Genomic DNA, 26,672 nt, shown 5'->3' with positions numbered 1-26,672 from the left:
TCAGCCATTGCTCCACCTCTTTGTTAAGAGCAGCCAGGAGAGCTGGTCCAGTGTGACTCTCCACTTTCAGGCAAGACATGTCTAAAATGGCGTGACACCATCGTACCTGGCATGCAACGTAGGCTCTGGGGAGATGGGGCTGTGTAGCTGGAGAGGAGGAGATGGCAGCACCACTAGAGTTGAACTGCCACTCAGCCGAGAAGGAGGAGGATGACCGCGAAGAGGATGTAGCAGGAGCAGAAGGAGAGGAGGTGGCAGGAGGCCTGCCTGCAAACCGGGGAGGTGTCACAAGTTGGTCCGCTGCACAGCCACGTACTCCCTGCTTGCCATCGGTCACCAGGTTGACCCAATGGGCTGTGTACGTAATGTATTGGCCCTGCCCGTGCTTGGCAGACCAGGTATCCGTGGTAAGGTGGACCCTAGACCCAATGCTCTTCGCAAGAGATGACACCACTTGCCTCTCAACTGCACGGTACAGTTTGGGTATGGCCTTTTGTGAAAAATAATTGCGGCCTGGTATCTTCCACTGCGGTGTCCCAATGGCCACAAATTTACGGAAAGCCTCAGAGTCCACCAGCTTGTATGGTAATAGCTGACGAGCTAATAGTTCCGCCACGCCTGCTGTCAGATGCCGGGCAAGCAAGTGACTGGCAGAAGTTGGCTTCTTCCGCTCAAAGACTTCCTTCACGGACACCTGGCTAGTGCTGTGGGCAGAGGAGCAGGAACCGCTCAAGGGCAGAGTCGGAGTGGAGGAGGGTGGCTGTGAAGGTGCAAGGGAGAAAGTAAAATGGAAAAACCGAGAGCCCAAAATAGTGTAATATGTATTGGACAATGAGATAAATTGAAAGGTAAGTATTATACTTACAAACGTGGGTTACCGCAAAGGTAACCACTGTATCAGCAGGTGGGGAGATTAGACCTGTCCCCACTCAGGATTAAGACGTCGCTCTCCGTAGATAGAAGGAAAAAAGGGTATACACCCTTCCACCAAGGGTGGATGATTGAGCTTTGTAGGAATGTACAGAGGCGCCAATAGGATAAAAAAGAATAAAATTTTTAAAAAACGATAAGTAGGTGGTGGTGGACCAGCTACTCAAAACAGACGCGATGCTTGTCGATTCTGGAAGCAATCATTTATTCATACATACTCCTATGAAAATTTGCAACGCGTTTCACGGGCAATCCCGCTTCATCAGGCAATACACAACAGGAGTAAAACACTGAAAACGACAGAGATAAACCAAAAAAGTACAATCAGTCTGCTGTGTGTGGTGATATTGATAAGTAAATGCAATATATAACAATTTTAGGCTGGTGGAGCAATTATGGTGCCTGATAGAAATAAAGTGAGCCGACATGTGGGATATGTAGTGTCGCAGCCACATAGGATGTGACTTATGGGTATACTCAGTGCCATATGGGGTATACTTAGTGATCCCTAGGGATATGGGACCTAGAGTGCTCTTATGATGTGTGGTGTAAGGAGGTGACTTGGTAGGTATACCTATAGCGTGTAAACTAGGTATGGAAGTTAGGTGGCATAGAAGGTAAACATACTATTGCGTAGTGAGAGAGATAGCATCTAGTATTAATGAGAGGTTAAAAACAAAAACCACATGTCACTTACCAGCAAGGAGTCCACTGTCAGTTTGGCACCTCTGTGCTGTCTAATGTGTGCACTGCGTTTATATACGTGACGGGGGTAGAGTGAATTGCTAGATTGAATGATTGGGGGCCGAACCAGGGGGTGTGGGAGGAGAGATGAATGCCCAATGAGCAAGGGGGTAGGTCTAGAGGGTGGGAGTGCGCCCTGTCAGTAAAACATATGTTTATGGTGCTGCGTGACGTAGTCGTGACGTGGGCGCGGAGAGGGCTGGGAGATGGGCGGTATCGGAAGGAGGCCAGGGACGGGGAGGCGGTGACGTGGCGCTATTGGGTCGACAGCGCATGTGCGAAAAACACGCTATGCGTGCAGAGTGTAACCGACCCCACACCTGCTGCGCACGCGTGCCCTTCTTGGTATAGAAGCGGCCATTATAGTGAAGGGCGCTGCTCGGAAAGTGAGGATATTCTGGAGGCATGCACTATATGTAAATAGGAAACGAGTGGCATCCCCTTACAAGTCAGATTGATAAAGATGTGTCGATCAAAGGATTATGAGCAAGATGAACAACATGTGTATTCATTATGAGGAATATGTATTGTGGTGCTGCCCTCTAGGGGGCATACAGAGGTAAAATCTGGATAGAGGACATAGAGAAGTTTGCTTTGCAATGTACCCATAATAATTCATCACAAATAAAAAATTAAAAACACAAATATACAATGGGAAAAGGGATGAAAAGAGCAAGAATAGATTATAGTATGCTCTAAAGAGCCATACAAGCGGAATGTCTCATAAAACGTGGGTACAAGCTAGGAAATATGCACAATAATATTAGTTAATATATTAAAATATAAAAACAAAAGAAGAACAGTGAGAATAAAGTTAAATGTATAAGAACCATGAAAGGTCATCATAAGAGAACATGATAAAAATTATATAATAAAAAGAGGCGACTATATAAAAAAGAGAAAAACTGTTAATGATTGTAGAATGTGTGGAATTAGAAAATTTTCTCCAGTACTTCATTTAGACCGTCTGGAGTCAAGGTTTTCAGTATTTGAATCCAATACATTTCTCGTTTTCTCAAAAAGTCAAAAGAATCCGATCGGTTCAGTGGAACTGATTCTATAAGTTTGATGCTGAACAGTTCTGGGTTGCTGTTGTGATGGGACGTGAAGTGACGTGACACGCTGTGTAGGGGGTATTTGTTGAGTATGTTCCTCTTATGTTGTCCTATTCTACTCCTTGCCTGCTGGGTGGTTCTGCCCACATACTGCAGCCGACAAGGACAGGTGATCACGTAAATGACATTTTTAGTTTCGCAGGTTAGATGATCCTTGATTTGGTATTCAGTATTGGTGCTCTGGGAGATGAAAATAGAACTGGGCGATATGAATTGGCAGGCCAAACATCTTTTGTGGTTGCAAGGGGTGCACCCTGGGCCTGTGGTAGAGGAGGTTGATGTGGTATCTGTTGGTAAGGGACGCAGTTTACTAGGGGCTAACATACTGCGAAGGTTCGGCGCCCGTCTGAATGTGATGGCAGGTTTAGGAGCTAGTAGCGGTCGTAGGTGTGGGTCCTGTAAAAGAATATCCCATCTATTGTTAAGTATACCACGGACTGTGCTGTGTTGTGAGCTGTATTTTGTTATGAAGCGGGGTGTGTCGTTGTTTTGTGTGTTGGTGTTGGATTGTGGGGGTTTTTTGGATTTGGCTTTCATGAAAGCATCCTGTAACAGCTTTTTTGGATATTTCCGATCAGTGAATTTTTTTGTAAGCACTGTGGATTGGGCATTGTATTGCTGCACATCGGTGCAATTTCGAAAAATTCTTTTGTATTGGCTGTAGGGTGTGTTTTTAGTCCAAGGACGATAATGAAAGCTGTGGTAGTGAATGTAGTTGTTTGCATCTACTGGTTTGAAAAAGGTCTTTGTTTTTATGTGGGATGATTCACTATATAGGATGAGATCTAGAAATTCTATGGAGGCGGAGTCTTGATGGAAGGTAAATTGTAGCCCAGCAGGGTTGGTATTGAGGTATTCAATGAAAGACGGTATTGATTCTGGGGGGCCTTTCCAAATGAAGATAAGGTCGTCTATATATCTTTTATAGAAAATGATATTAGGGAGAAATGGGTTATTGTTGTACATTTTAAGATGTTCTAAGTACCCCATAGCTAAATTTGCATAGGATGGGGAGAAAGAACTTCCCATCGAAACGCCGCTGACTTGATGGTAGATATTGTCTTGGAATGTGAAAATATTGTGGTTGAGGATGAATTCTGTACATGATATTAAAAAGGACTGTTGTGCTTGTGGCATTGATTTATTGGATTGTAGGTAATATTGTAATGCAGTGAGTCCGAATGAGTGTGGTATATTGGTATATAGAGAAGTGACATCACAAGTTAGCCATAAATAATCATCTTCCCAGGGGAATTCCATAGAATTTCTAGATCTCATCCTATATAGTGAATCATCCCACATAAAAACAAAGACCTTTTTCAAACCAGTAGATGCAAACAACTACATTCACTACCACAGCTTTCATTATCGTCCTTGGACTAAAAACACACCCTACAGCCAATACAAAAGAATTTTTCGAAATTGCACCGATGTGCAACAATACAATGCCCAATCCACAGTGCTTACAAAAAAATTCACTGATCGGAAATATCCAAAAAAGCTGTTACAGGATGCTTTCATGAAAGCCAAATCCAAAAAACCCCCACAATCCAACACCAACACACAAAACAACGACACACCCCGCTTCATAACAAAATACAGCTCACAACACAGCACAGTCCGTGGTATACTTAACAATAGATGGGATATTCTTTTACAGGACCCACACCTACGACCGCTACTAGCTCCTAAACCTGCCATCACATTCAGACGGGCGCCGAACCTTCGCAGTATGTTAGCCCCTAGTAAACTGCGTCCCTTACCAACAGATACCACATCAACCTCCTCTACCACAGGCCCAGGGTGCACCCCTTGCAACCACAAAAGATGTTTGGCCTGCCAATTCATATCGCCCAGTTCTATTTTCATCTCCCAGAGCACCAATACTGAATACCAAATCAAGGATCATCTAACCTGCGAAACTAAAAATGTCATTTACGTGATCACCTGTCCTTGTCGGCTGCAGTATGTGGGCAGAACCACCCAGCAGGCAAGGAGTAGAATAGGACAACATAAGAGGAACATACTCAACAAATACCCCCTACACAGCGTGTCACGTCACTTCACGTCCCATCACAACAGCAACCCAGAACTGTTCAGCATCAAACTTATAGAATCAGTTCCACTGAACCGATCGGATTCTTTTGACTTTTTGAGAAAACGAGAAATGTATTGGATTCAAATACTGAAAACCTTGACTCCAGACGGTCTAAATGAAGTACTGGAGAAAATTTTCTAATTCCACACATTCTACAATCATTAACAGTTTTTCTCTTTTTTATATAGTCGCCTCTTTTTATTATATAATTTTTATCATGTTCTCTTATGATGACCTTTCATGGTTCTTATACATTTAACTTTATTCTCACTGTTCTTCTTTTGTTTTTATATTTTAATATATTAACTAATATTATTGTGCATATTTCCTAGCTTGTACCCACGTTTTATGAGACATTCCGCTTGTATGGCTCTTTAGAGCATACTATAATCTATTCTTGCTCTTTTCATCCCTTTTCCCATTGTATATTTGTGTTTTTAATTTTTTATTTGTGATGAATTATTATGGGTACATTGCAAAGCAAACTTCTCTATGTCCTCTATCCAGATTTTACCTCTGTATGCCCCCTAGAGGGCAGCACCACAATACATATTCCTCATAATGAATACACATGTTGTTCATCTTGCTCATAATCCTTTGATCGACACATCTTTATCAATCTGACTTGTAAGGGGATGCCACTCGTTTCCTATTTACATATAGTGCATGCCTCCAGAATATCCTCACTTTCCGAGCAGCGCCCTTCACTATAATGGCCGCTTCTATACCAAGAAGGGCACGCGTGCGCAGCAGGTGTGGGGTCGGTTACACTCTGCACGCATAGCGTGTTTTTCGCACATGCGCTGTCGACCCAATAGCGCCACGTCACCGCCTCCCCGTCCCTGGCCTCCTTCCGATACCGCCCATCTCCCAGCCCTCTCTGCGCCCACGTCACGACTACGTCACGCAGCACCATAAACATATGTTTTACTGACAGGGCGCACTCCCACCCTCTAGACCTACCCCCTTGCTCATTGGGCATTCATCTCTCCTCCCACACCCCCTGGTTCGGCCCCCAATCATTCAATCTAGCAATTCACTCTACCCCCGTCACGTATATAAACGCAGTGCACACATTAGACAGCACAGAGGTGCCAAACTGACAGTGGACTCCTTGCTGGTAAGTGACATGTGGTTTTTGTTTTTAACCTCTCATTAATACTAGATGCTATCTCTCTCACTACGCAATAGTATGTTTACCTTCTATGCCACCTAACTTCCATACCTAGTTTACACGCTATAGGTATACCTACCAAGTCACCTCCTTACACCACACATCATAAGAGCACTCTAGGTCCCATATCCCTAGGGATCACTAAGTATACCCCATATGGCACTGAGTATACCCATAAGTCACATCCTATGTGGCTGCGACACTACATATCCCACATGTCGGCTCACTTTATTTCTATCAGGCACCATAATTGCTCCACCAGCCTAAAATTGTTATATATTGCATTTACTTATCAATATCACCACACACAGCAGACTGATTGTACTTTTTTGGTTTATCTCTGTCGTTTTCAGTGTTTTACTCCTGTTGTGTATTGCCTGATGAAGCGGGATTGCCCGTGAAACGCGTTGCAAATTTTCATAGGAGTATGTATGAATAAATGATTGCTTCCAGAATCGACAAGCATCGCGTCTGTTTTGAGTAGCTGGTCCACCACCACCTACTTATCGTTTTTTAAAAATTTTATTCTTTTTTATCCTATTGGCGCCTCTGTACATTCCTACAAAGGGAGAAAGTGGCTGAAGAAGATGATGCGCCTGAAGGAGGAAGAGGAGAAGGAGGGTGGCTTGTCTTTTGGGTGCTGCTTTTCCTCAGGTGTTCTTGCCATAGCTGTTTGTGCCTTTTCTCCAGGTGCCTTCATAAGGCACTTGTCCCTACGTGAGTGTTGGCCTTTCCACGGCTCAATTTTTGGAGGCAGAGAGAACAGATGGCTTTGCTCCAATCTGAGGTACACACGTTAAAAAATTTCCAAACCGCTGAGCCCCACTGGGGTGATGGCGCTATGGTGGCATCAGCAGCTGACGTTGAAGGGCATGTTGGCTGGCTGTCCATAGCTGGCGATACATGGCGCCGGACACTGCCCCCAGCTGTTTCTGAGATTGAGCTCCCTCTGCTTTTTTCATGGACTCGTCTCCTCCTACTCCTCTCTGACTCCCCCTCTGAATTGTCCCCCTGGTCATCTCCTCTATTGGGAACATATGTGGCATCTGTATAATCATCATCATAATCCTCCTGCCCAGCTTCGCTTTCCTCAGACACCTCCACAACTGCACCAACATCAGGTGCTTCATCATCCCCCTCCTCACACGTTACGTCTATACTATCGCCACCTAACTCAGACATATGAGGTGGTGTAACTTTCTTAGCACCTTCATCTTGTTGTAGCAGTATTGGCTGTGAATCAGTGATGTCCGCACCAAATAACTCCTGCAAATTGTCAAATGCAGCGGATGTGGTGCTTGTAGCAGTGCTGGTGGCTGCAGGAGATGAGGTGTTCTGTGTTAAATAGTCAAGCACGTCCTGATAATCTTGGGAAGTGATGGCACATGCCTTCTTCTGAGCAATGTACTTTTGGCCAGGGCCGCACGAAATCACATCAACACGACCTTGCACAGACCTGCCAGGTGGCCTTCCTCTGGGTCTGCCTCTACCTCTTCCTCTACCTGGTTTGTCCATTTTGTCCATATCGGGGGGATGCTAGGTATATGCATTGAGGTGGGTTCACTCAACAAAACAGCTAGGTATATGCAGTGAGGTGGGTTCACTGAACACAAAAGGTAGTTAAATGCAGTGAGGTGGGTTCACTGAACACAAAAGGTAGTTAGATGCAGTGAGGTGGGTTCACTCAACTCAACAGCTAGGCATGTGCAGTGAGGTGGGTTCACTGAACACTAAAGGTAGTTAGATGCAGTGAGGTGGTTCACTGAACACTAAAGGTAGTTAGATGCAGTGAGGTGGTTCACTGAACACAAAAGGTAGTTAGATGCAGTGAGGTGGGTTCACTCAACACAACAGCTCGTTATATGCAGTGAGGTGGGTTCACTGAACGCTAAAGGTAGTTAGATGCAGTGAGGTGGGTTCATTCAACACAAAAGGTAGTTAGATGCAGTGAGGTGGGTTCACTGAACAGTGAAGGTAGTTAGATGCAGTGAGGTGGGTTCACTCAACACAAAAGGTAGATAGATGCAGTGAGGTTGGTTCACTCAACACAACAGCTAGGTATATGCAGTGAGGTGGGTTCACTGAACAGTGAAGGTAGTTAGATGCAGTGAGGTGGGTTTACTCAACACAAAAGGTAGATAGATGCAGTGAGGTTGGTTCACTCAACACAACAGCTAGGTATATGCAGTGAGGTGGGTTCACTGAACAGTAAAGGTAGTTAGATGCAGTGAGGTGGGTTCACTCAACAATAAAGGTAGTTAGATGTTAGATACAGTGAGGTGGGTTCACTCAACACAAAAGGTAGTTAGATGCAGTGAGGTGGGTTCACTCAACACAACAGCTAGGTATATGCATTGAGGTGGGTTCACTGAACAGTGAAGCTAGTTAGATGCAGTGAGGTGGGTTCACTCAACACAAAAGGTAGATAGATGCAGTGAGGTTGGTTCACTCAACACAACAGCTAGGTATATGCAGTGAGGTGGGTTCACTGAACAGTAAAGGTAGTTAGATGCAGTGAGGTGGGTTCACTCAACACAAAAGGTAGATAGATGCAGTGAGGTGGGTTCACTCAACACTAAAGGTAGTTAGATGCAGTGAGGTAGGTTCACTCAACACAAAAGGTAGTTAGATGCAGTGAGGTGGGTTCACTCAACACAACAGCTAGGTATATGCAGTGAGGTGGGTTCACTGAACAGTGAAGGTAGTTAGATGCAGTGAGGTGGGTTCACACAAACACAAATGTAGGTATATGAAGTGATGAGGTGGGTTAACTAAACACAACAGGTACTAGTAGGTATATGCAGTACTGGGTAGTACAATGTGCAGCTCCCTGTCACACACACAGGTAGTCACTGAATGTGCTGGGCTGCTGGCAGTGGCATACACACACAGTATGAATTAGCAAGGCTGTGTATGCAACACAAGTGTCAGTGACACACAGAAAAAAAAAAAAGATCACAAGAACAGAATTAGCTCTGAAAAGAGCTATTGAGGGGTGATATTAAAGCAATAAGATTCAGTCAGGAGCAAGCTAACAAGCCAAGAGCGTAACTAATCTTTCCCTAGGAGAAAATATCTGCAGCAGCTCTCCCTAGTCTGTCTACTACAGGCACACGAGTGAGTGTCATGGCTGGCGATCCTGCCTTATATAAGGGGGGGTGGGGCTCCAGGGCTGAGTGTAGCCATATTGGCTACAATGTGCCTGCTAACTGTGATGTAGAGGGTCAAAGTTGACCCTCATAGAGCATTATGGAGGCGAATCGAACTTCCGGGAAAGTTCGCCGGCGAAGGCGAACCACCTGAAGTTCGCCTGGAACCGTTCGCCGACGAACCGTTCGGGACATCTTTAGTTATCACTAGGGATGTTCGGAAAGAGCAAATTCCGTTCCGCCGGAATTCACAGATTCCGCCAGCACTGAATTCCGTCGCTATGAAAATTCTGCCAGATTTTTGCGAAATTCCGCGGAATTCCGGATTCCGGCGGAAAAATTTAAATATTCACAAATAGAACCTTGTTTATGCTATATGTTAGCCCATAGACACTATTGACTGTTCCCTTAGTCCTTTTTCTCCTCCCTCCTTCCTCATTCCCCGGGAGGAGGGTCTCGTCTTCCAGGGAATTGTAGGATTTCAAAAGCCAGCTTACATACCTTGGCCGGGAATCGAACCCAGGTCTAGTGCTTGGTAGGCAGCTCTCTTCACCACTATACCACCACCCACACTGCATGCTGAAGCCAGTCTAGCATGTACCATTATGATATATCCAGGAAAAAAATGAGCTTGATTAGGGATTTGTAGGATTTCAAAAGCCAACTCGCATACACTGGCCAGGAATCGAACCCAGGCCTACCGCTCTGTAGCCTGCTAACCTAACCATTATACCACCAACACAACACACTACAATGCTACATGCTGATAGCAGCCTACAAAGCATGAGACCTGGTTTCGATTCCCAGCCAATGTATGTAAGCTGGCTTTTGAAATCCTACAATTCCCTAAGCAAGCTCATTTTTCTCTTGGCTATATCACAATGGTACATGTTAGGCTGGCTTCAGCATGTAGCATTATAGTGTGTTGTGTTGGTGGTATAATGGTTAGGATAGCAGCCTACCAAGCGGTAGGCCTGGGTTCGATTCCTGGTCAATGTATGTGAGTTGGCTTTTGAAATCCTACAAATCCCTAAGCAAGCTCATTTTTCTCTTGGATATATCACAATGGTACATGCTAGGCTGGCTTCAGCATGTAGTGGTATAGTGGGGAGCATAGCTGCCTTCAAAGCAGTTGACCTGGGTTCGATTCCCGGCCAATGTATGTAAGCTGGCTTTTGAAATCCTACAATTCCCTGGAAGATGAAACCCTCCTCCGTGAGGGAGGAAGGAGAAAAGGAGTCTGTTGAGTAGAAATGTTTCTTATTAGGCAGAAATTGGAATTCCGTAAAATTCAGCGGAATTTCGTAATTTTCCGGGGAAATTCCGCCATAGTGATATAGCTATTTCGTTCCATCACAACGGAACCGGAATCATCAAATTCCGTCCAGAATCACGGAATTTTTAATTCCGCTGAATCCAGCGACCATCCCTAGTTATCACATCCTTATTATGCAATTGATGTGTAAAGGAATTTAAGCACAAAACTACTTCTGCCTGCAGCGGGTGGCTATAGGCATTATTGTCTCCCCCACATTACTGAGCCACCGACATCTAAATACGTTTAGTACAAATTTACTCTCACTGCAAGATCGTATTAGTCCTTTGTAGATAGATTATACACTGTAATTTTTATTAAAAAAAACCAAAACAGTTTTCTGTATCATATTTATTATGATAATTATCAATCATATCAAATGTATTTGCACTTCAGTGACATCCCTGCTGACTAGTGTGGGCTTCTGCTTTATGTAGATTTGGGGCAAGACAGTTAATAAACACAATTCTAAGGTAACTGGGACTGGTGTGTAGCATTAAAGGACAACTGAAGTGAGAGGGATATGGAGGCTGCCATATTTATTTCCTTGTAAACAATACCAGTTCCCTGTCAGCCCTGCTGATCCTCTGCCTCCAATGCTTTTAGCCATAGACCCTGAACAAGCATGCAGCAGATCAGGTGTTTCTGACATTATTGTCAGATCTGACAAGACTAGCTGCATGCTTGTTCCTGGTGTGATTCACACACTACTGCAGCCAAATAGATTAGCATGGCTTCCAGGAAATTGTTAAAGGTTAAAAGGAAATAAATATGTCAGCCTCCATATACTAAGTTCTCACTACAGTTGTCCTTAAAAAAATAGCTGTCAGTGTAGGGGTTGAGAACTGACTCTATCAAGTGCGATTCTGACAACTGGCCACTAGATGGCAGCAGAGAATGAACTGTAATTACTTTTGTGCTAATGTCGTCTTTTGTTGCCTTATGATCACCACATAATTGTGATCTGAATATTTCCCTGTGTACAGAGGTATAAAACTCCTATACATTTGCTAACTGCACTCACTACATGACTCTACAGTAAGGGCAGACAGTACTATGTATGTATGTATGGATACCTCCTGCCAGTCTCTAAAATGGCGACCCCAGCCTCACATATGCATGTATGATGTCATGATGTCACCGCCCACTGGCTGCCATTTCCCAGAAGTCCCTGAGAGTGTATGTGCTGTACACAGAGCCATGGCAGATGCAGAGGTGCCCAATCATGAGATTACATTGTTACAGGTAAGCCTGATTCATTTATCACCCGCACCCCAGCACCTTCTACTCCTGATGGGCATTATAGCACACCTGAAGTGACAGCGACATGGAGGCTGCCATATTTATTTCCTTTTATACAATGCAAGCAGTGGCATAACTACAATTCATGAGGCCCCAGCAAAACTTTAAAGCACCCCTCCCCTCCCCTCCCCTCCCCTCCCAATGTTCCTTGCCTCCCCTGGATGCCCTTCACAGCTTGGAGGCCCATCTCACAAAGGTCATAAAACAACTGGGGCCATCATGATCTTCACACCCATAACAAGTGTAGCCACAAACTCACCCAGTGGCATAGCTACAGTCCTCTGGGGCCCTGATGCTGAAATATGGACCCTGCCCCCCCCCTCCTATACCTCCAGTATAGCTAGCCAGGAATAGGGGCCCCAGTATATGTAACCAGGAATAGGGGCCCCCTGTATTGGTAACCAGGGATAGGTGCTCCCAGTATAGGTAACCAGGAATAGGGGCCCCCAGTATAGGTAACCAGGAATAGGGGCCCCCAGTTTTGGTAGACAGGTTTAGGAATTCCAGTATAGGCAACCTTGGAATAGGTGCCTCAGTATAGATAGCCAGGAATAGGTGCCTCAGTATAGATAGTCAGGGATAGGTGCCTCAGTATAGATAGCCAGGGATGGGTGCCTCAGTATAGGGAGCCAGGAGTAGGTGCCTCAGTATAGATAGCCAGTGATAGGTGCCTCAGTATAGATAGCCAGGGATGGGTGCCTCAGTATAGATAGTCAGGGATAGGTGCCTCAGTATAGATAGCCAGGGATGGGTGTCTCAGTATAGATAGCCAGGGATAGGTGCATCAGTATAGATAGCCAGGGATAGATGCCTCAGTATAGATAGCCAGGGATAGGTGCCTCAGTATAGATAGTCAGGAATAGGTGCCTCAGTATAGATAGCCAGGAATAGGTGCATCAGTATAGATAGCCAGGGATAGATGCCTCAGTATAGCTAGGCAGGAATAGGTGCCTCAGTATAGATAGTCAGGAATAGGTGCCTCAGTATAGATAGCCAGGGATGGGTGTCTCAGTATAGATAGCCAGGGATGGGTGTCTCAGTATAGATAGCCCTACCTCTCCCTCTAGATTGTAAGCCTTTGGGCAGGGTCCTCACTCCTTTTGTGTCCTACCTGATCATGCACCTCTATTACTGTGAACCCATGCTATGCATTTGAGTGAACCTAACTTGCCTAACTCCATGCTCCATCCAGTGACTGACTAAGCATTACCTGGTACTCATACTGTGCTGTGTGATCTGGTCTTTCTTGTATTCCTGTATTGTCATATTGCTGTTTGTCACCCCTAAATATTGTCTGTAACCTAAATTAATGTCCAGCGCTGCGTAATATGTTGGCGCTTTATAAATACAACAAATAAATAAATAAAATAAATAATAGGTGCCTCAGTATAGGTAGCCAGGGATGGGTGCCTCAGTATAGGTAGCCAGGGATGGGTGCCTCAGTATAGGTAGCCAGGGATGGGTGCCTCAGTGTAGGTAGTTAGGGATGGGTGCTTCAGTATAGGTAGCCAGGGATAGGTGCTACAGTATAGATAGCCAGGAATAGGTGCTACAGTATAGATAGCCAGGAATAGGTGCCTCAGTATAGATAGTCAGGGATGGGTGCCTCAGTATAGATAACCAGGAATAGGTGCCTCAGCATAGATAGCCAGGGATAGGTGCCTCAGCATAGATAGCCAGGGATAGGTGCCTCAGCATAGATAGCCAGGGATAGGTGCCTCAGTATAGATAGCCAGGGATAGGTGCCTCAGTATAGATAGCCAGGGATAGGTGCTTCAGTATAGATAGCGAGGGATAGGTGCCTCAGTATAGATAGCCAGGGATAGGTTCCTCAGTATAGATAGCCAGGGATGGGTGCCTCAGTATAGATAGCCAGGGATGGGTGCCTCAGTATAGATAGCCAGGGATGGGTGCCTCAGTATAGATAGCCAGGGATGGGTGCCTCAGTATAGATAGCCAGGGATGGGTGTCTCAGTATAGATGATAATAATAATAATAATAATAATCCGAACATTTATATAGCGCTTTTCTCCTGTTGGACTCAAAGCGCTCAAGAGCTGCAGCCACTGGGACGCGCTCAGGAGGCCACCCTGCAGTGTTAGGGAGTCTTGCCTTGAACTCCTTACTGAATAGGTACTTGACCTAGCCAGGATAGCCAGGTATAGATAGCCAGGGATGGGTGCCTCAGTATAGATAGCCAGGGATGGGTGCCTCAGTATAGATAGCCAGGGATGGGTGCCTCAGAATAGATAGTCAGGGATGGGTGCCTCAGTATAGATGATCAGGAATAGGTTCCTCAGTATAGATAGCCAGGAATGGGTTCCTCAGTATAGATGGCCAGGGATGGGTGTCTCAGTATAGATAGCCAGGAATAGGTGCCTCAGTATAGATAGCCAGGGATGGGTGCCTCAGTATAGATAGCCAGGGATGGGTGCCTCAGTATAGATAGCCAGGGATGGGCGCCTCAGTATAGATAGCCAGAGATGGGTGACTCAGTATAGATAGCCAGGGATGGGTGCCTCAGTATAGATAGCCAGAGATAGGTGCCTCAGTATAGATAGCCAGGGATAGATGCCTCAGTATAGATAGTCAGGAATAGGTTCCTCAGTATAGATAGCCAGGAATGGGTTCCTCAGTATAGATAGCCAGGGATGGGTGTCTCAGTATAGATAGCCAGGGATGGGTGTCTCAGTATAGATAGCCAGGTATAGGTGCCTCAGTATAGATAGCCAGGGATGGGTGCCTCAGTATAGATAGCCAGGGATGGGTGCCTCAGTATAGATAGCCAGGGATGGGTGCCTCAGTATAGATAGCCAGGGATGGGTGCCTCAGTATAGATAGCCAGGGATGGGTGCCTCAGTATAGATAGCCAGGGATGGGTGCCTCAGTATAGATAGCCAGAGATGGGTGCCTCAGTATAGAGAGCCAGGGATAGGTGCCTCAGTATAGATAGCCAGGAATAGATGCCTCAGTATAGATAGCCAGGAATGGGTTCCTCAGTATAGATAGCAAGGGATAGGTGCCTCAGTATAGATAGCCAGGAATGGGTGCCTCAGTATAGATAGCCAGGGATAGGTGCCTCAGTATAGATAGCCAGGAATGGGTGCCGCAGTATAGATAGGTAGGGATGGGTGCCTCAGTATAGGTAGCCAGGAATAGGTGCCTCAGTATAGATAGTCAGGAATGGGTGCCTCAGTATAGATAGTCAGGGATAGGTGCCTCAGTATAGATAGAACAAATTGTAAAGTTCAAAACGCTCAAACCCCCTACTAGTTCAACCAATGGGTGCAGGATCCGGGAAGCCAAGCCAGTCCACAGATATGTACAGAAGGATCCGCAAACCAAGCAGTGGTAGAAAAACGCTGGTATTCTTTGTTCAGGAATTCCACATGGCAAATGCAATAAAATCACAAGGTTCAACTAACGCGTGTCGGGCTTACAATCTGCCCTTAGTCATAGTTAAAAGTGAACCTGCAAGGGGAGGGCTTTATGTAGGTGGGAGGAGAAAAAACTCCACCCTATACCTCAACCAGCCATCGCCTTAAAGGGAATATTACAGGTATACACATTATGGAAATATATCACCTTAAAGGAGACATTGCAAGTGTACATAATATATAGATGTGCTAAAAGGATTATAGTTAAAGGAGTACTATCGATTGAAACGACTTTTTTTTTTTAATACTCTATATTAGTGTACACATTACCAGTAGTGCTAGGGGCACTTTATTTATTCACCCAGGTCTCTCTCTCACTATCCCTGCTTAAAAATTCATTTCTCACACAGCTCATAGTAGTTTGGGTCACCCTGAGCTGCTTGGTTACTCTGTCACACAGCTCACAAATATATTTCACTGTGTCACTCACAGCATACAGCAGACATGAGGAGAAATAGGCTGATCTGAGGTGGTAACAGGTAACTAAATGAGCTGGAATATTGCTGGAATATAACTAGCTATTGTGTTTACACTCAGACTGCTTGCCTGGCTGTCTGCTTGAGGTGATACACTCCAGGCTGCATCCACTTTACAAGCTGCTGAGAGGGGCAGATCACTGTTTACAATTTGCATTATTAGTATCTTTATCAGTCAAGAGAAGCAAAGATAATAAACACACATTGCTAGAATCTTTAACCCCTTACCACCATATCAACAAGATTCTTTCAGCAAGGTGATAATTAAACTATAAACTGAGGAGTTGATAGCAACTCCCCTGTGCAGACATGGTCTAGCCCTCTGGGAGCAGTCAGTATTAGATACATTTTGTATCCAACACTGACGCCAAAACTGACGGAGGATTTTACAGCTGAGAGGAACAGCTGTGTGAGGAATAAAATTGCTCCTAGTACTTGCCCTAATGTGTGCTACAACATACAGCATTTAAAAATAAATGCATATATCGATAGTATTCCTTTAATAACAAACATCAGAAAAGACTAAGAAGTAATGTAAAAAGTTACCACTGGAAGGAACATTAGAGCCTTAAGATTACATATAATAGCCTATTCAACAAAGGAAAAGGGGAGAGAGGAGGGGGGGGGGGGGGGGGGAGATATATGAGCCCTGTATATAGAGGGAAATAAGGGGAAAACAAACATGTAAATTCAACAGTCATAAACTAGGTTTAAATCCCAGCGTGTATTAAGACCCCTAGGAGTGCGAGTGTCCATCTTATGGATCCAATAAGCTTCTCGCCTCAAGAGTCATTTGTGGGTGTCACCACCTCTCTTAGGACTCACTATACGTTCCACCCCTTGAAAGGTAAAGGAAGGAAGATTGTCCCCGTGAACATTCTCAAAGTGTTTAGAGACTGCCGACTTTTTAAAAGTTTTCCAATTGGTGCCACAGTAATGATCAGCAATGCGGGCTCTCAGATTGCGAGTGGTACACCCCACATATTGTAAGCGACAAGAGGTGCAAGAAATAACATAGATAACGCACCTCGTGTTGCAATTTACATTCTGTTTGATGGGGAGACTATTACCAGTCGCAAAAGAAAAAAAATAGAGAAACCCTTTTTGTGACAATGGCAGTAATTGCACATTGAAAACCCACACGGGTAAGATCCCACTGTAGCAAGCCAGGTGGGGGTGCGAGACGAAAGGGTGGATTGGAAACAGCTAGGAGAAAGAATAGACCCCAAGGTACGTGCCCGTCTAGCAGAGAAGCGACACCCCTGTTTCAAAATGGCTTTAAATTTAGAATCGGAATTTAGCGCTGGAAGATATTTCCTCACAATATTTGTGATTTTATTAAATTCAAGGCTGTATTTTGTGACAAAGGTCACCCTATCATCCCGATCCCCACCACGGCTCCTGATTAACAGTTCACTACGTGGTCTCCTTGTGCCTCTAAAACGTCCCCAGGCTTACTGTTTCTTAGTATATCCTCTTTGTCTCAATCTGTCCTCAACCAAGTTACATTCCTGTTCCAATTCCACAGGGCTGGAACAGTTACGAGCTGCCCGAGTAAATTCCCCTGTAGGAACAAACCGAACCAAAATTCCCCTGTAGGAACAAACCGAACCAAAATTCCCCTGTAGGAACAAACCGAACCAAAATTCCCCTGTAGGAACAAAACGAAAAACCAGGTAGCTCCTAGTTTGGAGCCTATTACCTGTAATGTGGTTAATCTTTCTAATTACACCCTCTCCTCAGATCAGGTTAAGCAATGTATGACCTATTCCGATATAGTAAACTTACATAATAAACTAGTTTTCCTGGTCCCTTGGAATTTACTATAAAGGGATTCTACTTTGCACATGTAGCTATAAGCCAGCTTATTATGCTTTCCTGCAATACTCTGCATGGCCGCACCACCCACAAGTGACAGCAATGGGGAGTGCTGGGGGGGATCCTGTATTGGTAGTTTCACCACTGACATCCATATAACCTAGATTATCCTCCCCTTATTATCTATCCAAAGGCAGCAGCATCCTGTACAGATCACATGACCACATCACTGAGGATGGAGGAGGACCAGAGTCACATGACTGAGAGGATATTCAACCTCACCCTGGAGATCATCTATTTGCTGACTGGAGAGGTGAGGAGGATTCTGGGAGGTCACATGACATATCTTTATTAATAAAACACACCTAACTGGAGAGGTGAAAGTGAATTATTGGACAGTCATGCAACATTAATGTTCCTCTTTCCATACAGAGTTTTCCTCTAGTGAAGTCTGGTGATCATGTGACCATCACGGTGTCCCCACCTCATTCACTGATATCTGAGGGACATAACAAGCAGAAGATTCTGGAAATCACCAGGAAGATGATGGAGCTGCTGACGGGAGAGGTGAGCTGCACTGGGAATTATGGGACATTATCCAGTGAGAGCAAAGGGTGTGTCTGGGCTTTAACTGTATCATTGTGTATGTCAGGTTCCTATGAGATGTCAGGATGTCACCGTCAGTTTGTCCATGGAGGAGGGGCAGTATATAGAAGGACACCAGGACCTCTACAAGGACGCCAGGATGGAGAATCAGCCGCCCCTCACATCACCGGGTAAGATATTTACTTGTTATGGAGAAAGCAGTGCTTGGGGTCCTCCTAGATCCCCCTCATCAGATAAACACAAACAGACAATGACCTCAATTCACTAAGGGCAGTTTGGCGCAAATAAAAAAAAAGTGTTTGGTAAAATACTGAATTCTGTATTTAAGACTTTTCTTTCCCAAGTGCAGTAAGATTGTTACACATGCTGTAATAGGTAATTTACTGAGAAATGCTGCTTCAGTTTAGTAAGACCTGCTCGGTAATGCAGAAGTCTCACAGCTGTGGAGGAGGTCTCTGCAGCAAGCTGAGGTTCTCTCCTACAAGTGTCTGCATAACCCATTCCTGTGTGACAGCTTACTAGAGAGTAAAGGGCTTCCTGCATCCCTTTAGATGTGTATGCATGCCACTAAAGGGCCTCTTCTGTGTACCAGTATATAGATCTACATGTCTAAAGGGATACAGGGAAGCCTCTGTAAATGTCTCTTTATTGTATTTTGTTTATCTTTCTAATGTCCCTCCCGGCAGTGCATCTGATCAAATGGGATGAGTAGCAGGACCAGGTGGCTCTTCCTATTGGCTTTCTCCCTTGTCTGTCAATTTTACCACATGCTGATTTCTAGTTATCGACGGTTCCAGCAAGATCTTAAAAATACCCAACACTTTATTTGTTTTACCAAATGCTGTTATCGTAGGGAATTGACATTTTGTATGTATTTACTGCACAAGCCGGTAATTTACCTTACTAGTCTGTAATTTTTACTTTCCAATGTGGTAACGCTTAGTTAATTGAGCCCATAGTATTCAGTCATTGTGTGGGTTTCCTACAGATGTATGCAGTAACAGAAATCCACCAAAGAGATATACAGGTCCTCTTTATAAACGTAGTTGTCTGCAGGAAAATCCCACCACCCCTCACCCTTATCAGGTAGGTGGAATTGAATGTCATTAGAGACCACAAACTATGTGACATGGTTTCCTGTTGTCTATGCTGTTATCTGTGTTTACATTATAAAGTGCTTCTTATTCTGTGCACTTAGGGTGGAGAACTGATACATGAAAGTGCTGTGGTTAAAGAGGAAGAAGAAGAGACATATGTGAGGAGTGATCAGCAGTCTATGGAGGAGGGTGTCATGATGGGGACATTTAAAGAGGAAGAAGAGGAGACGTATGTGAGGAGTGATCAGCAGTCTATGGAGGAGGGTGACATGATGGGGACAAGTAAAGAGGAAGAAGAGACATATGTGAGGAGTGATCTGCAGTCTGTGGAGACAGGTGACATGATGAGGATAATTAAACAGGAAGAAGAAGTGACGTATGTGAGGAGTGATCTGCAGTCTATGGAGGAGGGTGACATGACGGGGACAAGTAAAGAGGAAGAAGAGACATATGTGAGGAGTGATCTGCAGTCTGTGGAGACAGGTGACATGATGAGGATAATTAAACAGGAAGAAGAAGAGACGTATGTGAGGAGTGATCTGCAGTCTGTGGAGACAGGTGACATGATGAGGATAATTAAACAGGAAGAAGAGGAGACATATGTGAGGAGTGATCAGCAGTCTATGGAGGAGGGAGACATGAGGAGAATTAAACAGGAAGAAGACACATATGTGAGGAGTGATCAGCAGTCTATGGTGGAGGGGGACATGATGAGAGCATCTAAGGAGGAAGACTTTATTACAAGGATGAGGATTGGTGAGTGATAAACATTAGATAATGAAAAGCCTTATTAAACTGAGTAACAGATATGTCCCTGCTGGGCACAGTATAGATCATCTTCCTCTCAGTATGTGCGGTAATATTACCACAATTTCATGAATCTGCCCCTTTGATACAATGTAAAGCAGTCAGTGTACAGCTTGTATAACGGTGTAAATTTGCTGCCCCACCAACATAACTCAACACACAGCCATTAATGTCTAAACCGCTGGCAACAAAAGTGAGGACACCCCTAAGTGACAAATGTCAAAATTCTACTCATTTAGACATTTCAGGGCCCAATCCAATTCACTTTTTTCTCCTTGGTGATATTTTCATATCTTATCAGTAAATGGCCTTTTAAGCCACCAGCAGGCAACAACAAATATGTACTTTGAATAATTTTACAGTACTTTTTCATTTGCAGAGTGTTTAAACAGAAGATGAAAAATGTCCTAGGAGAGAACTTAGCAGAGGAAGGGAATTGGTACAGGCCCTTTCCCTCCCTGAGGCCATGTGACTGGTTAGTGTTACAAGGTCTCAGGTGTGAATGGGGAGCAGGTGTGGTACATTTGGTGTTGTCGCTCTCACACTCCCTCATACTGGTCACTGGAAGCTCAGCATGGCTCCTCATGGCAGAGAACTCTCTGAGGAGCTTAAAAAAGAATTGTTGCACCACGTAAAGATGGCCTAGGCTATAAGAAGATTGCCAACACTCTGACACTGAGCTGCAGCATGGTGGCCAAGACCATACAGAGGTTCAACAGGGCAGGTTCCACTCAGAATAGGCCTCGCCATGGGCAAACAAGGAAGCTGAGTAAACATGCTCATTGTCATAGACAGAGAGGTAGGGAGAGAGAGAGAGACAGACACCAAGTGTGTATACACACACACTTCGCACAAACACTGCGCACACACACAGACACATCCACTCTCTCTCCTTCCGTTGCTGTCCTACACAGGCTTGCTGTAATTGTCCTGGCAGCAGTGGGTGGAGCTACATCCTGCCTGCGTGTGCTCCTCCCCTCTCCACCTACTGCGTGTGAAAACAAGGTGATAACTTAAGGACTAGAGTGATAAGACAACACTCTCACTGTGAAAGCTGATCCCTATATATTAATAAGGAAAGCCTCTTTAGTGAAGCAGTGAAGTAGTTTACCATGTTAGCCATAAAAGCAAGACGTTTTGAATCAGGATGATACCATTTATAGGCTAACTTAAAAGAACATTAGTAAGCTTCCAGCTGGGCAGCCTTCCTCAGATTTCAATCCTGTTTGCTTACAAGATGTTGGAACAGATAGCTGTATACATGCAACATCAAAAGGAATACATAGATTTTTTTGCAAGCATAAATACATGTCATTAAGATGCCTTAAATGAAACAAAGCTTGGTGTAATTGCCTTCTTAAAACAGAAGGAAATTTGCAATAATTCTGTGTAAAACTTAAAGCTATAGGCTTGCTATACACCAGCGGTTCTGGATGCTTGCTTGGCTTAACAAGGGCGAAAAGGTATCATTTGCATATTAAGTAGTAGTGCATTGTGGGTAACCAAAAATGTTCATTTATTACTGAATTATTGCAAATTTCCTTCTGTTTTAAGAAGGCAATTACACCAAGCTTTGCTTATTTAGTAGGAGGGCTTTTTGGTTCCTTTTATCCTCCTATACATTCCTAGTAGTTTGGGTCACCCTGAGCTGCTTGGCTACTCTGTTAAATGAAACAGAACATCTAAATGGGGTGAGAGGTTGTTAGCTGATTTATGACTCACACAATTGGGACTCGGACTGTTACAGAGGAATCGTAAATTCTTAGTTCACAAGTTTTAGCTACAAGCAGAATGGATGCTATATTTATCTAGGCTGAGAAAGAGTTATGGCAGTAAAGAGGAACTCCATTGAAAATAATGTAATAAAAAAGTGCTTCATTTTTACAATAATTATGTGATTGAGTCAGTGTTTGCCCATTTTAAAATCTTTCCTCTCCCTGATTTACGTTCTGACATTTAGCACATGGTGACATTTTTACTGCTGGCAGGTGATGTCAGTGGAAGGAGTTGCTACTTGCTTTTTTTTGGCAGTTGGAAACAGCTGTTGTTTTCCACAATGCAACAATGTTCTCACAGTGTTATGTCGGAACCATGGTCCTGACATCACACTGTGGGAGGGGTTTCAACACAATATCAGCCATACAGAGCCCCCTGATGATCCATTTGAGAAAAGGAAAATATTTCTCATGGGAAAAGGGGTATCAGCTACTGCAGGGGCCCCCAAACTTTTTCGGTCAAGGGCCTGGTCAACGTACCTCAGACTGCTGGGGGGCCGGAACATACATAAAATGATGTTGAAAAACATTACAATCTAGGTATTGATTTCCCCCAGTCATGCCTGGAGGAGAACTCCTAGCAGCAGCCATTCAGTCATGAGGCGCTTGAACAACGTCTTGGTGCACCACACAGTGAGGCCCACCCAGGAAACAACCTGCTTTCCAGTTGAACAGTAGTGTCACCTGATGCAGAATTGGATTGGAAGCCAGCAAATGACTGCTACAGTACGTGGATGGGTGGTGCCAGCACTGCTATTCTATAGGAGGGCCGCCGTTATTTAAAGGTGCAGTGTACCACATCTATAAGTTATCCATTTTGTGTTTGAGGGCCAGGGAAAAAGCCTCAGAGGGCCGCATTCAGCCTGCGGGCCGTAGTTTGAGGACCACTGAGCTACTGATTGGGATGAAGTTCAATTCTTGGTTACGGTTCCTCTTTAAATATCATTGGCCTCATACCAATATAAAAAGCTCTTGTCTTTATTGAAGCCTTTGTCCGCAGCTTTGAACCAATTTATACATTTTGTCTCTGCTATTAATCTCTCTTTTCATGATTTGAAGCCACCCTTCAGGGCAGTGACAGCCTCGAGAAATATAGCATCCATTCTGCTTGTAGCTAAAACTTGAGAACTTAGAATTTACTATTCCTCTGTGACAGTCTGAGTCCCAATTATGTGAGGATTCAGTAAACAAGGAGTCTTATCTATTAGTCATAAATCAGCTAACAACCCCTGAAGACCCCATTTAGATGTTCTGTTTCATTAAAAGGGAACCTAAACTGAAAAGAATATGGATTTTTCCTTTTTAAAATAATACCAGTTGCCTGACTCTCCTGCTGATCCTGTGTCTGGCCCAGTGCACACCAAAACCGCTAGCAGATCCGCAATATGCTAGCAGTTTTGGGAGCTGATTTCAGAGCGATTCTAGGTATGTTTAGAGAGGTTTTCTAAACATACCTAGCGGTTTTGCGTGCGTTTTTGTGTAGCAGATTACACATATTGTTACAGTAAAAGCTGTTACTGAACAGCTACTGTAACAAAAATGCCTGGCAAACCGCTCTGAACTAGCGTTTTTCAGAGCGGTTTGCGTTTTTCCTATACTTTACATTGAGGACGAAACGCTTCCGAAAACCGCAAACGCGCAGCAGGAGGCGCGTTTGCGGCTTGGCAAAAACCGCAAACCGCCGGTGTGCACCATCCCATTGCAATACATTAGACAAGCGTTTTTAGAGGCGGATGCGGCCGGCGGATCGCTCCAAAAACCGCTCGGTGTGCACTGGGCCTCTCTAATACTTTTAGCCACCGCCCCTCAACAAGCATGCAGATCAGGTGCTCTGACTGAAGTCAGACTGGATTAGCTGCATGCTTGTTCCAGGTGTTTGATTCAGCCACTACTGCAGCCATAGATATCAGCAGGACTGACAAGCAACTGACATTGATTAAAAGGAAACATCTGTATCCCTCTCAGTTAAGGTTCCCTTTAAGGTATCTTAATGACATGTATTTACGATTGCAAAAAAAAAAAATGATGTATCCCTTCTGATGTTGCATGTATACAGCTGTCTGTTCCAACAGCTAGTAAGCAAACTGGAGTGAGTCTGACGAAGGCTGCCCAGCCGAAAGCTTACTCTTATTCTTTTAAAATAGCCAATAGATGGTATCATCCCGACTCAAAACTTCTTGCTTTTTAGTGAATTGACACTTAAAATACTGATTGATGTATGGTGATGTTTTCACTTGCCTTATTATCACCAGAAGGATGTTAGTCAATTTTGGCCATTGTGTTTTATAGCATGTGAATAGTAACTGTAGAATTGAAGTGAGAGAGGAGAGAGTCAGGAATAGATACGGCACCTATTCTGCTGAACTTCTGAGACACAATCTCCTCCCCAGTTCTCCCTGAATGCCGCTGTTGCCCATCCTCTAATGGTCAATCTCCCTGCTTCTTTTACATTAAAATAAAGGTTAAGTTTTAAATAACTTTTAAACCTTCCTAACCCCGGCTTCCCCTAATCAGGCAGTCCTTGTTGTATATGAGGACGAGGTCAGCCAGATTCTCTGCTCTGCATGGCCTGACCTATATTCATCATGGGATATTATGTTAGTGGCTTGTATAATTAGCTGCTGCAGCAGGACTTGTAATTCCATTAGGAATAGCGGCCGTGTTGTTTGGCCTCGCTCTCCCTGACCTCCCCACACTGTAATCTTGGATTGCAGGTTACTATTACAGTAAGGCACTTTCTCCAACTAGAGCAGATATAGCCCCGCCCCCTTGTCATAGCCTCTGAAGAAGTGATTGTGTGTGAAACTGCCGTCAGGCTCCCAGCAACCAGCACCCACCATTATCCACCCCCGCACCGGTACGTGTTTAGTCTCTTCTTATGGACTGTGAGGTGATGATGTAACACACAGCCTACTTGTCTGCACATTGCCAAATAAAGGAAGTTGTACAGCAATGCCGACCATCCTCTTTCCTCTAATCCCTAATGATAATTGTTCCTCCCCTCAGAATTCTCTAACAGGAAGTGATGATGTTTCTCTATTTGCAGGGCGGAGTCCCGGCATCAGGAACCTCTCAGAGACTCGTCTCTCTGTATCCACAGACTGTACAACGGATGGTGATGTCACTGGACAAGAGTCTCCTGCAGATATCCTGGTTACCCCAAATATTCTCCCAGACTCGCCTCTCCTGTCTAACCCTGAGGGGCCTCATACCCAGCACAGCTCTCCCCCTGCTGGAGGGTCTTATTCCTGTTCCACATGTGGGAAAAGTTTTGATCGTAAATCAAATCTTGTCACACATGAGAGATCTCACACTGGTGAGAAGCCCTATTCATGTGCCGAGTGTGGGAAATGTTTTGTTCATAAATCAAGCCTTGTCAGTCATGAGAGATCTCACATTGGTGAGAAGCCCTATACATGTGCTGAGTGTGGGAAAAGTTTTTTATGCAAATCACATCTTATCAAACATGAGACAACTCACTTTGGAGAGAAGACCTATTCTTGTGCTGAGTGTGGGAAATGTTTTGTGAGTAAATCACATCTTGTCAGTCATGAGAGAACTCACACTGGTGAGAAGCCCTATTCATGTGCCGAGTGTGGGAAATGTTTTGCACAGAAATCAAATCTTGCAAGACATGAGCTATATCATACTGGAAAGAAGACCTATTCTTGTGCTGAGTGTGGGAAATGGTTTAGATATAAATCAGAGGTTGTCGTTCACGAGAGAACTCACACTGGTGAGAAGCCCTATTCATGTTCTGAGTGTGGGAAATGTTTTGCACAGAAACAAATTCTTGCCAAACACGAGCTATCTCATACTGGAGAGAAGCCCTATTCTTGTGCTGAGTGCGGGAAATGTTTTAGATGTAAATCAGAGGTTGTCATTCACAAGAGAACTCACACTGGTGAGAAGCCCTATTCATGTGCTGAGTGTGGGAAATGTTTTAGCTTTAAATCGTCTCTTGTTATTCATAAAAGATCTCACACTGGTGAGATGCCCTATACATGTGAGAAGTGTAGGAAATGCTTTAGATATAGATCACAGCTTGTCACACATGAGAGATCGCATACTGATGAGAAGCCCTATTCATGTGCTGAGTGTGGGAAATGTTTTAAATGTAAATCACAGCTTGTCCGTCATGAAATAACTCATACTAGTGAAAAGTCCCATTCTTGTTCTGAGTGTGGGAAAAGGTTTACTTGCAAATCACAACTTGTCATACATGAGAGATCTCACACTGGTGTGAAGCCCTATTCATGTGCTGAGTGTGGGAAATGTTTTGCACAGAAATCTCAGCTTGTCATACATGAGAGAACTCACACTGGTGAGAAGCCCTATTCATGTGCTGAGTGCGGGAAATGTTTTGCACAGAATTCAAATCTTGCCAGACATGAGCTATATCATACGGGTGAGAAGCCCTATTCATGTACTGAGTGTGGGAAATGTTTTGTGCAGAAAGTAAACCTTGTCATACATGAGAGATCTCATACTGCTGTGAAAATATATTCGCTATAAATGTTTTGATGTACTTTGTATATTTTATTTTTTTGCAAAAGAAAGCATGTTTGCTCAGTGCATTGGTTTGTAAAGCATTAAAGTCCCTGAACTGTGAGCTGACATGATGAGATAAATATGTGTCCAGCTGTGACAGGATAGTGTACTGGTAAAGGACTCTGCCTGTGACATACAGTGCTGCCCATAATTATTCATAATCCTGGCAAATTTTGACTTAAAGTTACTTTTATTCAACCAGCAACTCATTTTGTGACGGGAAATGACATGGGTGTCTCCCAAAAGATAAGACGACGTACAAGAGGCATTATTGTGGG

The 26,672-nt window shown here is 44.2% G+C and overlaps 2 protein-coding genes across 2 annotated transcripts in view; both read left to right on the top strand.

Annotated features, from left to right (window-relative positions):
* LOC137535490 (zinc finger protein 585A-like) overlaps nucleotides 1-26,455 on the top strand; it is a 56,782-nt gene extending 30,327 nt beyond the window's left edge. The window contains exons 3-4 of the mRNA XM_068257326.1: nucleotides 9,660-9,683; nucleotides 25,315-26,455. Of these exons, the coding sequence (XP_068113427.1) occupies nucleotides 9,660-9,683; nucleotides 25,315-26,358 (1,068 nt within the window). The 3' untranslated portion in view covers nucleotides 26,359-26,455. The remainder of the gene's footprint in view (nucleotides 1-9,659; nucleotides 9,684-25,314) is intronic.
* LOC137535872 (gastrula zinc finger protein XlCGF66.1-like) lies at nucleotides 17,776-24,869 on the top strand. Its single transcript, XM_068257751.1, has 6 exons — nucleotides 17,776-17,871; nucleotides 17,991-18,125; nucleotides 18,211-18,334; nucleotides 19,153-19,250; nucleotides 19,363-19,450; nucleotides 24,850-24,869. The coding sequence occupies exons 1-6, from the start codon at nucleotides 17,776-17,778 to the stop codon at nucleotides 24,867-24,869; spliced, it is 561 nt and encodes a 186-aa protein (XP_068113852.1).
* Nucleotides 26,456-26,672: the final 217 nt, after the last annotated feature.

The sequence above is a fragment of the Hyperolius riggenbachi genome, chromosome 10 (genome assembly GCF_040937935.1).
Source record: "Hyperolius riggenbachi isolate aHypRig1 chromosome 10, aHypRig1.pri, whole genome shotgun sequence".
Lineage (NCBI taxonomy): Eukaryota > Metazoa > Chordata > Amphibia > Anura > Hyperoliidae > Hyperolius > Hyperolius riggenbachi.
This window is presented reverse-complemented; position numbering and strand designations above follow the sequence as displayed.